The sequence below is a fragment of the Peromyscus leucopus genome, chromosome 15 (genome assembly GCF_004664715.2).
Source record: "Peromyscus leucopus breed LL Stock chromosome 15, UCI_PerLeu_2.1, whole genome shotgun sequence".
In the NCBI taxonomy this organism is placed as follows: domain Eukaryota; kingdom Metazoa; phylum Chordata; class Mammalia; order Rodentia; family Cricetidae; genus Peromyscus; species Peromyscus leucopus.
In genome coordinates this window covers 52,416,641-52,429,185 of record NC_051076.1, presented here as the reverse complement: position 1 = coordinate 52,429,185, position 12,545 = coordinate 52,416,641, and the positions used below count along the sequence as shown (strand labels likewise).

Here is a 12,545-nt window from a genome sequence, read left to right as displayed (position 1 = left end):
TTTTTTAATTAAAAGATAATTACATTATTTATTCCCTTCCCTTTCCTTCTTTCAGTCTCTCCCATGTCATCCCCACCTTGCTCTTTCTCAAATTCATGGCCTTTGTCTTTAATTGTGATTACACATGCACACACACACACAATACTCTGTAAGTGTATGATCTCAGGGCTGACCACTTGGTATTGGAGAACCATTTACAGTCTCATCCCTGAAGAAGACTAATTCTAATTCTCCGCTTCCCGGCATTCCTTGGTTGCCCTGAAGTTCTTTGTCTAGGGATGGAGTCTCAGGAGGTTTTTCCTTTGCACATTAGCATGTCTCTGATATTGTCCCTGCTCGGGTCTTGTTTAGGCAGCTGTATTATTGAGATATCGTGGGTGAAGAGTTCCTGTCATTGTTAGGAGACAAAAATCTCACAACAGGTTCCCTGGTCCTCCGACTTAGTCTTCCTGTGCCTCTTCCCCAGTGTCCCCGCAGCCTGGAGTGCAGGAGTGTGTTGTACCTGTACCTGTTGTGGTAGGCACCCTGTGATCGGTGGTTCTCTGCATTTCTGTAAGCATCTCTCAGCAGAGAGAAGCTTCTTTGATGAAGAGTGAAAGCTACACTTACATATAAGGATAAATATTTAGAATGCAATTAAGAATTACACTGGTTTAGTAAGTGGAAGTAGTGTATTCTGCTCTAAGATCCATGACCTCATGAGCCCTGGGTAATTGCCTGGGTTTCCAGGCATGATTTCTCTCCTGTTGAGTGGCCTCATTAGACAGCTATTGCTTACCAACAAAACATGAGTGCCACCATTGCACCTTCAGGGACGTCTTGCATGCTGGTCGTGGTCCTGGTTTTTAGGTGTCATAGCTGGGAAGGACTGTTTGTCGCTTCCCTCCCTTGGCAGCCTGCTTAGCACCTTTCAAGACTATGAAAATTAGTTAGTCCTCTGGGAGGAGGCCTTCAGGTCATTTCTGGTTGAGATCCTGATTCCGGTGTCTGAAGTGCATAGTCAGAGCAAAGTATTTTGCTGGTAGTGGTGATTTTTTTTTTTTCCTTTCGAGACAGGGTTTCTCTGTGTAGTTTTGTGCCTTTCCTGGAACTCGCTTTGGAGACCAGGCTGGCCTTGAACTCACAGAGATCCGCCTGCCTCTGCCTCCTGAGTGCTGCCTCCTGAGTGTGCGCAGCCGCCGTCACCACCCGGCTTGTTTTTTTGTTTATTGTTTTTAATTTTCCGGAGCTGAGGACCAAACCCAGGGCCTTGTGCTTGCTAGGCAAGTGCTCTACCACTGAGCTAAATCCCCAACCCGGTAGTGGTGATTTTTATAGATAAGATAGTGAATGCATTTGTTTTGTGTTTTTCTTATTTATTTCTGTAAATCTAAAAGTAGGTATAGTCATATCACTATAAGTGTAAATAGATCTTAGGAAATTTCACAAAAACTTTTAATAACTTGTTATATATAGCAATATAGTATTGACCATTTTTAATCAAAAGCACATGATTAGTAATTTATGATTATCAGTAATCTATATCAATACTAGATGACTAACAATTTATGATATCATTGATAAAAGCTTAGCAATGTGTGACAATATATAGTAATTTTAGAATAGTTGGGAGAACATGAGAAAATAAAAGGCTGTAAGACTAGGGAGATAAGTCAGTGAGTAATGAGCACAAGCGTGAGGGTCTGAGTTCCTGCTCCAGAGCCATGTTAAAACGCTGGCACAATAGCACGGACTACAGCCCCAGCCCTGCGAGCACAGACAGGCAGACCCCTAGCTCGTGGCCCAGCCAGCCTGGACTGTGTGGTAGGCTTCAGGGCGAGGAGAGACGGACAGTTCTGAGGAGAAACAGCTGAGGTTAATCTCCAGCTCCATATGCATGTGTACATACATACATGAACATACACACACACACACACACACACACACACACACACACACACACGCGCGCGCGCACATATACATGTATATGCACAAACACAGAGTAACAGATTAAAAAAAATAACCCATAGGTTCCACTCCTCAGGTCTCTGTAAACATCTTGTTATGTAATCTTTCAGTTAGTTATAATCAAATTTCAGAAAACTTAACAATCACATGCCATAGAAATTCTTTGTAGAGGTAATTTTTAAAGTTTTTTAATATTTTGCTAGCTATTATGATTGTTTATTTTCTCTGCTGTTAGATATTTATATTGATTTAAAATGTTTTGTTATTATACTGCTGAGATAAGCAACATTTTTATTTTTATATTTATTTGTTTTTTCTTTTTTCTTTTTTTTTTTTAAGATTTATTTATTTATTATGTATACAGTGTTCTGTCTACATGCCAGAAGAAGGCGCCAGATCTCATTACAGATGGTGTGAGCCACTATGTAGTTGCTGGGAATTGAACTCAAGACCTCTGGAAGAACAGCTAGTGCCCTTAACCGCTAAGCCATCTCTCCAGCCTTATTTTTGGTTTTTCAAGACAGGGTTTCTCTGTGTAGTTTTGGATCCTGTCCTGGATCTCTCTGTAGACCAGACTGGCCTCAAACTCACAGAGATCCACCTGTCTCTGCCTCCTGAGTGCTGGGATTAAAGGCACATGCCACCACTGCCTGGCTAAGTAGCATTTTTCAATCCTTAGTCGTTTGCATAAGATAACTAAGTAATGGGCTGGAGAGATGGCTCAGAGGTTAAGAGCACTGACTGTTCTTCCAGAGGTCCTGAGTTGTGGGAGCCCGTTCTGGGGTTCCTCGTGACTTTACCCAGCAGGTCCGAATAGAGGATGATCAGGACCACGGGCCTGAGTGCAGGTGTCTGAGATGGTCTGCACTTGGCTGTGCTGGGGGAGGAGGTCTTTTGCTCCACCCCTTGGCGTCTCTATAAAAACCCTGGACCAGAGACAGTCGGGGCCCGTTGGAATAGGTTCCAGGCCCTCTCGAGGCTATCCTTTATTTTCTATCTGCTTATCTCCGTGATATTCTCTGCAATAAATCCTTCTATCTAATATTTCCTGCTGATCGCACTCAAGAAAACTCTGGGAAGCTGTGGGGGTGGTGGGTAAACGCCCCACACTGAGTTCAATTCCCAGCAACCACATGGTGGCTCACAACCATGAGACCTGGTGCCCTCTTCTGGTTTGCAGGAACACATGCAGGCAAAACACTGTAGACATAATAAATAAATAGATAAATAAAAAAAAAAAATAACTAAGTAAAGACTTTTGCTCTCTTTTAATTAAGTTCTTTTATATATTTGTCACAATCTAAGCCATACTTAATGTGCTCTTTTTAGTAGACTTCATGGATATATATGCATTATTACATAGTAAGAGATAAGTTTGCTTTTTAATTCTGCTTATTTATATTTTATATATGAGTGCTCTACATGTATACCTGCATGCCAGCAGAGGGCATCAAATCCTGTAATAGATGATTGTGAGCCACCATATGGTTGCTGGGAATTAAACTCTGGACCTCTGGAAGAACAGCCAGTGTTCTTAATCGCTGAGCCATCTCTCCAGCCCAGAGATGGCTTTAAAAATGAAAAAAAAATATATATATATAACTTGAATAACTTTGCCTTTTAAAGGCTTATGTTGATGACAAGTCATTTAAAAACTCCATTATTTTTCCTGTGATGATGTTGTAGACAGAATTGGTGGAAGGAGAAGAGCATGACCACCGAATCACAAGCCGCATCAACCTCATCGATCTGGCTGGCAGTGAGCGCTGCTCTACAGCCCACACGAGTGGGGAGCAACTGAAGGTAAGAAGAAGGGCGCTGGTCACTCGTTCTTTCTGCCTCTCTCGGTTGTGAGGTGGGTCTGTGTTGCCGAGGCTTGCCCATGCAAGTGCCCCTCGTGCCTCAGGCTCCAGAGTCGCTGGACCCCAGGTGGGCCCCAGCGTGTCCCTCACTCTTGATGATCATGATGGGGAGACTTATTTTGAGGACATTATTTTTGGGAGAGTGCAATTTGAATATACTTAACAACAAAAAGCGAAGTGTCTTCGTCTCTAGTTTATAGATTGCTGTGGTTTGCATCCTTCATTGTGATTACTTTTCAAAGAAAATTAATAAATTTTGGGTCATAAAAATGTTGATAGTTTATGGAAGAAAGTATTGGCTCAGTCATTATATGAGGAGAGAGGTATATTTTATGGAGTAAATTTGTTGCTGAGACATTAAGAAAAATGACCGTCTTTCACCTTACATACAGGAAGGTGTGAGCATTAACAAGTCCTTGCTTACCCTGGGGAAGGTCATATCTGCGCTCTCCGAGCAAGCAGGAGGAAGGAGGGTTTTTATTCCATACCGGGAATCCGTTCTTACGTGGTAAGTACCTTTCAAAGCATAAGTAATGGGATTTGTTTTGTTTTGGGTGTATGTCTATGGTGTGTGCATGTTTGTGCACATATATGCACAGGTGTGCTTGCCCGTGTGTGCGCATATGAAGGCCCGAGGTTGAAATCGGGAGTCTTCCTCTGTCCTCTCTCCACCTGATTTCTTGAGACAAGATCTCTCACTGAATCTGGAACTCGATGTTCTGGTTTGAATGGCTGGCTAGCCTCTGGGGTCTACTGCTTCCCTAGCACTGGGGGTCTAGGTCTTAGTCACTGTTCTGTTGCTGTGACAAAACACTCTGACCAAGGCAACTTCTAAAAAGGCGTTTAATTGCAGGCTTGCTTATAGTTTCAGAGAGTGAGTCCGTGGCCATCATGGTGGGCAGAAAGGAGGCAGGCATGGAGCTGCAGTGGTAGCTGAGAGCTTGCATCTGATCCACAACCATGAGGCAGAAGGAGAGGGAGAAGGATGGAGAGGAGAGGGGAGGGGCAGAGAGAGCGAGAGCTAACTGGAATGGCTCAAACCACCATGCCCAACATTTTCTTTTCTTTTTGGATTTTTTGAAGATAGGGTTTGTCTGTGTAACAGCCTTGGCTGTCCTAGAACTTGCTCTGTTGACCAGGCTGACCTTAAACAGAGATCCCCCTGCCTTTGTCTCCCAGGTGCTGGGATTAAAGGATGTGCCACCACACCCAGCCATACCCAACTTTTATGTGGGTTCTGGGGACCTGAATTCGGGTCCTTATGCTTACACAGCAAGTATTTACCTACTGACCCATCTCTTCAGCCCCTGAAAAAGAAATAATTGTATAAGATAGAGTGGGCCGGGATGGTAGAATGCTTGCCTGGTATGTGCGCGCGCGCGCGCGCACGAACACACACACACACACACACACACACACACACACACACACACAAACACACACAGAGTGTAAATAGACTTTTCTTTTGGGCTGCCAGCTCACAAAAAAACGACACCCAAACTTATTAATTATGAAAGCTCGGCCTTAGCTTAGGCTTGTTTCTAATCAGCTCTTATAACTTAAATTAACCTGTATTTTTAAATCTACATTCTTCCACACACTCGTTACCTCATCTCCATTTTGCCTATCCTGCTTCTTTGGTGTCTGGCTGGCGACTCTGTCTTTCTTCTTCCCTGACCCCTCTGCCAGAAGTCCCTGCTGTACCTCCTGCCGAGCTATTGGCCATTTCACGTTTTGTTAAACCAATTACACTGACATCTTCACACAGTGTAAAGGAATATTCCACAACATTTCCCCCTTTTTGTCTAAATAGTAAGGAAAGCTTTTAACTCTAACAATGCAAAAGAGAGAGGGAGAGAAAAGGATGGTGGACTGATTTCATGTCATTTTGGAACAGAGGAGAATTATGAATTCTGGAAACAATCTACCTGGAATGTCTTAAGAGATGAATGTAAAGCACTCTGCTTATGCTTGTTAGTACTTTACATGTATTACAAAACATTCACTCTGTATGTAAGTGAAATTGAATAATTTTGTCTGCCTAGCACTTAACAGCCAACACATAGCTCTTCCATGATTTTATAATGAGTGTACATTTTATATCATTGTCCCATATGCACTTTATGTTCAACTTCTAATAAACATTAAATAGATAGGTAGCCTGCAGCTTATAATGGTTTTCCTTAAAATTTTTCTACTTTATGGTGGTGTGAAAAATGATAAATAGTCAGAAGAAATGAATTCTTGTTTGGGGAGGATTCTTTTTTTTTTTTTTTTTTTTTTGGTTTTTCGATACAGGGTTTCTCTGTGTAGCTTTGCACCTTTCCTGGATCTCGCTCTGTAGACCAGGCCAGCCTTGAACTCACAGAGATCCACTTGCCTCTGCCTCCCTAGTACTGGGATTAAAGGCGTGCACCACCACCGCCTGGCCTTTTTTTTTTTAAATATTGGTTTGTGTGTGTGCATGTTACAGTATACATGCAGAGGTCTTACATAGAAGGTTACCTCACTCAGAATGATTGATTTCCTCTAGCTCCATCCATTTACAGGCCTATTTCATAATTTCATTTTTCTCATCAGCTGACTAATACTCCATTGTGTAAATGCACCACATTTTCATTATCCATTCATCTGTTGATGGACATCTAGGTTGTTTCCAATTTCTGACTACTGCGAATAAATTAGCAATGATAACGGGTGTGCAAGCACTTCTGTGGTGGGATGTAGAGTCCTTTGGGTGTATGTCCTAGAATGATGTATATAGCTGGATCTTGAGGTCAATCTGTTCCAGCTGCCTGAGGAACCACCACACTGGTTCCCACAGTGACTGTACAAGTTTGCCCTCCCACCAGCAGTGAATAAATGTTTCCCTTTCCTTGCCTCCTCGACAGCTTTGCTTTCATCTGTTTTATTGATCCTGGCCACTCTGACTGAAGTAATATGAAATCTCAAAGTAGCTTCCATTTGCCTCGCCCTGATGGCTAAGGGTGTTGAGCATTTCTTAGTGTTTCTCAGTCTCAGTGCTTCATCTTGTGAGGACTCTGCTTCGTTCTGTACCCCTTTTCTAAATTGGTTATTTGTCGTCTTGAGTTTTTTGAGTTCTTTATATATTTTGGATATTAGCCCTCTATAGGGTATAGGCTGCCACTTTGTCCGGATGAGTGTCCTTGGCAGAACAGAAGCTTCTCACCTTTGTGAGGTCCCATTTACATGTTGTTCTTAATGCCTGTGCTAATGGTGTCCTGTCCAGAAAGTCCTTTCCTGTGCTGACGAGTCTGAGCCTGTTTATCTTCTCACATTCAGGGTGTCTGGTTTTGTATTGAGGTCCTTGAACCCTTTGGAGTTGAGTTTTGTGCAGAGTGATAAATAAGGATCTGTTTGCATTCTCCTACACACGCACATCCATTTGACCGGCATCATCTGTTGGAGATGCTGTCTTTTCTCCAGTGTGAATATTTGTATTCTTTGTCTGCAATGTATAGAATTATGTCTGGATCTTCATTCTTCTCTGGTGATCAGTGTGTTTCTTTTTATGCTAATACCATGTTGTTTTTATTACTATGGCTCTGTAGTACAACTTGAGATCTGGGATGGTAATACCTCCAGAAAATCTTCTATTATTCAGGGTTGTTGTAGCTATTCTGGATTTTTGTATTTGTTTTTGTATTTTTTGTTGTTGTTGTTTTGGAGCTCTGTGTGTGTGTGTGTTTCCATATGAAGTAGAAGATTGTTTTCTTAATTTCTGTGAAAAAGTGTGTTGGAATTTTGATGGGGATTACATTGGATTTATAGGTTGCTCTTGGTAGGATGGCCATTTTCACAATTTATCCTACCAGTCCATGTACATTAGAGATATTTCTGTCTTTTGTCTTCTTCTATTTATTTATTTATTTAATGTCTTAAAGTTTTTATTATACAAGTCTTTTACTTGCTTTGTTAAATATGCAATATTTTCAATTTACTAATGATTTTATTGGCATGTAATCTTAAGTGAAGGAGCATTGGTGTACAACTGGGTAAAAACCACATCTACAGCAGTAGTATATATTTATAATTGGTGTATTGTTGTTTGTTTATATAGGTTTTTCTTTTTATTAGACAGGCTCTCACTTGGTTCTAGAATATACTGTGTAGCCCAGGATGGCCTTGAACCCACTCAGTCTTCTGCTTCAGCCTTCCAAGTGGCTAACACTATGCCCAGCTTTTAACTGCTTAATTATAATGTTGTTTCTATCTTCAAACTTAAAATGGAGAATATGATTTTTTAAAAGATTTATTTATTTATTATGTATACAATGTTCTGCCTGCATATATGCATGCAGGCCAGAAGAGGGCACCAGATCTCATTAGAGATGGTTGTGAGCCACCATGTGGTTGCTGGGAACTGAACTCAGGACCTCTGGAAGAGCAGCACGAGCTCTTACCCTCTGGGCCATCTGTCCAGCCCGAGAATATGATTGTTTTAATGACTTGAGAAGCTAGGAATAGTGAAATTCATTCTGTGCTAATAAAGATATATTTGAGTATTATATTCTCTTTTGTACACAGTACAGTACAGAATGTTTATATGTTAATTCATCATTTCAACATGTATTGGGAACTAACTCCTGCAGGTTATGGTAGCACTGGGAATACAAAGATGATCAAGACATACAGTTTCTTTGCTGTAGTAGCTCACACTCTAAAGGGAAACATCTTACTAAATATTTGATGGTTAATCATGTTTAAAAGCCTATAAACAGTTTATTGCTTTATAAAGCAGTATAGAAAAAATAAGAGAAGCCAGGAGCATGGGCCAGGTGTAGTAGGGTCCATGCCTTTAATCCCAGCATTTATGAGGCAGAGGCAGGCAGATCTGTGTGTTTGAGGCCAGTCTGGTCCATGTAGTAAGTTCCAGGCCGGCCAAGGCTATATAGTGAGACCCTGTCTCAAAAAAAAAAAAAAAAAAAAATTAATTAAAAAAAGAAATGAAAAGAAAAAAGAAGAAAAAACAAATAAAACTTTCTTTAATCCCAGCACTTGGAGGCAGAGCTAGGCGTATCTCTGTGAGTTCGAGGCCAGCCTGGGCTACCAAGTGAGTTCTAGGAAAGGCACAAAGCTACACAGAGAAACACTGTCTCAAAAAAAAAAATATATAAGAGAAAACAAAGTATTTATGAGATGTAAATGGCTTTAATAGTGTCTGGGCGGAGAGTCAGTATTATGTTGCATGCTCTTATTCATTGGTTTGGATTTTCTAGACAATTACTGCTACTAGGTGGTTATAGAAGAAAAGTCTAATTGTGACTGTCTTCCCTTCTCCTTAAAGGCTATTGAAAGAAAGCCTGGGTGGAAATTCAAAAACAGCAATGATTGCTACCGTCAGTCCTGCGGCCAGCAACATAGAGGAGACGCTGAGCACACTTAGATACGCCACCCAAGCCCGTTTGATAGTCAATATCGCCAAAGTCAATGAAGATATGAATGCAAAGTTAATTAGAGGTGAATATTGTCTCAACTATTACTAGTCATGTTTTGCAAGTATATGTTTGTGCACACTCTACATGAGTTTGTGTGTATGCACATGTGTTTGCATGCTGTGTTGTGGAAGCCCCAGGCTAATATTGGGAGTCTCCCTAGATTGCTCTCCATCTTTTTCATTGAGATAATATCTTCCAATTGATCCCAAGCTCCCCACTATGTCTAGGCTAGCTAGGCCACTTGCTTTGGGGAGTTTCCTGTCTCTGCCTTGCAAGTAATAGAACTACAGGCAGGCCGCTACGCCCACCCAGCATGTACATGAATGCTACTCCCGTTCTTAAGAATGCACAACAAGCATTTTACTAAATGAGTCATCTCCTCAGCCCCTTTTTTATCTCAATTACAAAAAATATCGTTCTACAGTTTAGACTTATTAATTTATTAATTCCAATCTTAACATATATGATTCTAAGAAAACTGTTGCTTCCATTGCCTATTGCTAACACATCCTAGCTATAAACCTGACAGTGATGGAGAGGGCGGGTGTTCAGTGAGAAAGAGAGGTAGTGAGAGGGGAATCCGAAAACGGTTAGAGAAGAGTGTGGGTAGAGGGGCAGCGAGTGGAAACGTCTTTCTCCAGACTTAGCCACTAGTCATGTGTCTTTTATAAATCTTTAGAACTGAAAGCAGAAATTGAAAAGCTAAAAGCTGCTCAGAGAAACAACCGGAATATTGATCCTGAACGGTACAGACTCTGTCGACAAGAGATAACATCCCTAAGGATGAAGCTGCACCAGCAGGAGAGAGACATGGCCGAAATGCAAAGGTGACCACACGCAGGACCGTAACCCTGACATGTGTCCCCGCAGAACTGTGGGGCTGGGAGGGTGGGGGAGAACGCTGACCCTTCCTCGCTCCTCCAGAACAGAACAGCTTGCTTTCATTTCAGTTGTCCCTTTTGTGTTCTGTTTTGTTTATCAAGACAGGGTTTCTCTGTGTAGTTTTGGAGCCTGTCCTGGAACTCACTCTGTAGACCAGGCTGGCCTCGAACTCACAGAGATCCACCTGCCTCTGCCTCCCCAGTGCTGGGATTAAAGGCTGCACCACCACTGCCCGGCTAGTTGTCCTGTTTTAAATGGTAGTATTCTACAAACTTCACAGATGGTCTCTTGATTTCGGTCTTATATAAATGGATGTTTTAACTTCAATATTTTCTTTTTTGGAAAGGGTGTGGAAAGAGAAGTTTGAACAAGCTGAGAAAAGAAAACTTCAAGAGACAAAGGAGTTACAGGTATCATTTCAATTTCCTAAACTAATATGAAGTAGAAAAAGCACAGTGTAAATTTCATTTTTCATCGTTATTGTATAATCACTGTACAAAGAATTACGTAAAGACAGTTAACATAAAGAATTGATAGAGACCAAGGGCTAAAGCTGGGAGATTTGAAAATGCTGACCACAAAGGCATTGTTGGTTCTCCAGTTCTGGTCGGCCCCTGTGCCCCGGGAATCAGGCCTGTGTCCGCCCACCTTCGCGGCTCTCCTGCAGAGGCTGTCCTGTTCGGGTGGCCAGGCCAGTGCTATCTCGGGACATTGACACAGAAGCCAGGGTCACAGGGGCTGGGGCCACCTCAGTTGGAGTGGCTGGTTCAGCATCCGGCATAGGAGCGGTGTTTGGCGGCTCGATGACCGGCTGTATCAGGATCCATCCCTCCGGCAGCAGCTCTTCTCCTATTCCATCCTGGGATTTGCCCTGTGTGAGGCCCGGGGCTCTGCTCTCTGATGGTTACCTTCCTTATCCTCTCCACCGAGGAGGCTCTCTGGGATCACCAGCTGTCGTCCCTGCTGCTCCTGGTGCTGCTGTGCGCCGAGCTTTACCACTAAAAACAGAGGGAGAAGAGTCAGGATGGGAGCGGAAGGGGATTCGGATTTAGATTGTGATTGCCTGGAGCCTCGAGGTGTGCGGGGATTGTAGTCATGTGCACCCCACCCGATTCAGCTTTCCTTTTCCATGGGTTCTTCCAGTAACAACATGAGCGGTGGATTAGAAGGAAAAGAGGTATTAGGAACTGCTGGCGTGGTTAAGGCATGAGACAGAACTTGGAGTGAGGGCAGTGGTGGTAGTGGAGGAGGTGGGGAAAGGGATACCCGTCTTCATTATTTTCAATTTTTTAATTATGTGTATATATTATATATGATATATATATATATATATATATATATATATATATATATATATATATATATATATATATATGGCACTCGGGTCGTCCGGTTTGCGCAGCAGCACCTCACTGAGCCGTTTCACCAGCCCCGGGAAAACTGATTTTAGATGCTGATAGCAACAGAAGTGGAAGCCAACAACGAGTCCCACGTTTTGGAAATGTGGGTGTTACGCTGTGGGGAGGGGAGAGGACAGTTGACTGGACAATAGCGAGATGAGGAACAGAGCCACACATAGGACTCTTAACAGTGTGATGGTGACAGTCATAGAGAAACCAACAGTGAGCAGTGTGTGCACACGCGCGTGCACACGCTCACGTGTACAACTATTGCATGCCTGGGATTAAAACCAGGGCACTCCACATGCACGTACTCTACCGCTGAACTTTAATCTCAGTGAACCTGTCATGCACTAAGACTATAAAGGAACCCCAGTATTTAACACAGACCATTCTCTTAGGTGAATTTAGTAATTTCGTGCTGTGGTCAAGACTGTCTTTTTACTTCTGCCAGAAAGCAGGAGTTACGTTTCAAATGGACAACCATTTGCCGAACCTCGTTAACCTCAACGAGGATCCACAGTTGTCAGAGATGCTGCTCTACATGGTAAAAGAAGGAGTAACCACCGTCGGGAAGTACAAGCCAAGCTCGAGCCACGACATCCAGTTATCCGGAGTGCTGATTGCGGACGACCACTGGTACGTTAGTCTCCCGGGCTCTCCTGCAAGGCTCTGCCATTTGTGGTCGGGAGCCTTCTAGGTCTCGTTGATGGGGTATTTGTCTAGATAAGGCGTTCATTCAGGCTCATTCTTCTCAGTTCTTCTCCAACCCTGTCTCTCTTTGCTTTTGCATTTTCTTGGGTTTTTTTTTTTTGAGACAGGGTTTCTCTGTGTAGCCTGGCTGTCATGGAACTCACTCTGTAGACCAGGCTGGTCGTGAGCTCAGAGATTCTCTTGGATCTGTCTCCTGAGTGCTGGGATTAAAGGCGTGCGCCACCATGCCCATCTCAACCCTCTCTTTAAGAGAAGAAAAATGTTGTGAATGTGTTTAACGA

At 42.6% G+C, this 12,545-nt stretch overlaps 1 protein-coding gene and 1 pseudogene across 1 annotated transcript in view; both read left to right on the top strand.

Moving 5' to 3' along the window:
- Kif14 (kinesin family member 14) overlaps positions 1-12,545 on the top strand; it is a 74,956-nt gene that overhangs the window by 18,019 nt on the left and 44,392 nt on the right. The window contains exons 9-14 of the mRNA XM_037211370.1: positions 3,634-3,750; positions 4,202-4,317; positions 9,118-9,290; positions 9,948-10,095; positions 10,497-10,560; positions 12,005-12,189. Coding sequence (XP_037067265.1) covers positions 3,634-3,750; positions 4,202-4,317; positions 9,118-9,290; positions 9,948-10,095; positions 10,497-10,560; positions 12,005-12,189 — 803 coding nt within the window. The remainder of the gene's footprint in view (positions 1-3,633; positions 3,751-4,201; positions 4,318-9,117; positions 9,291-9,947; positions 10,096-10,496; positions 10,561-12,004; positions 12,190-12,545) is intronic.
- On the top strand, positions 10,719-11,152 carry LOC114683305 (annotated as a pseudogene).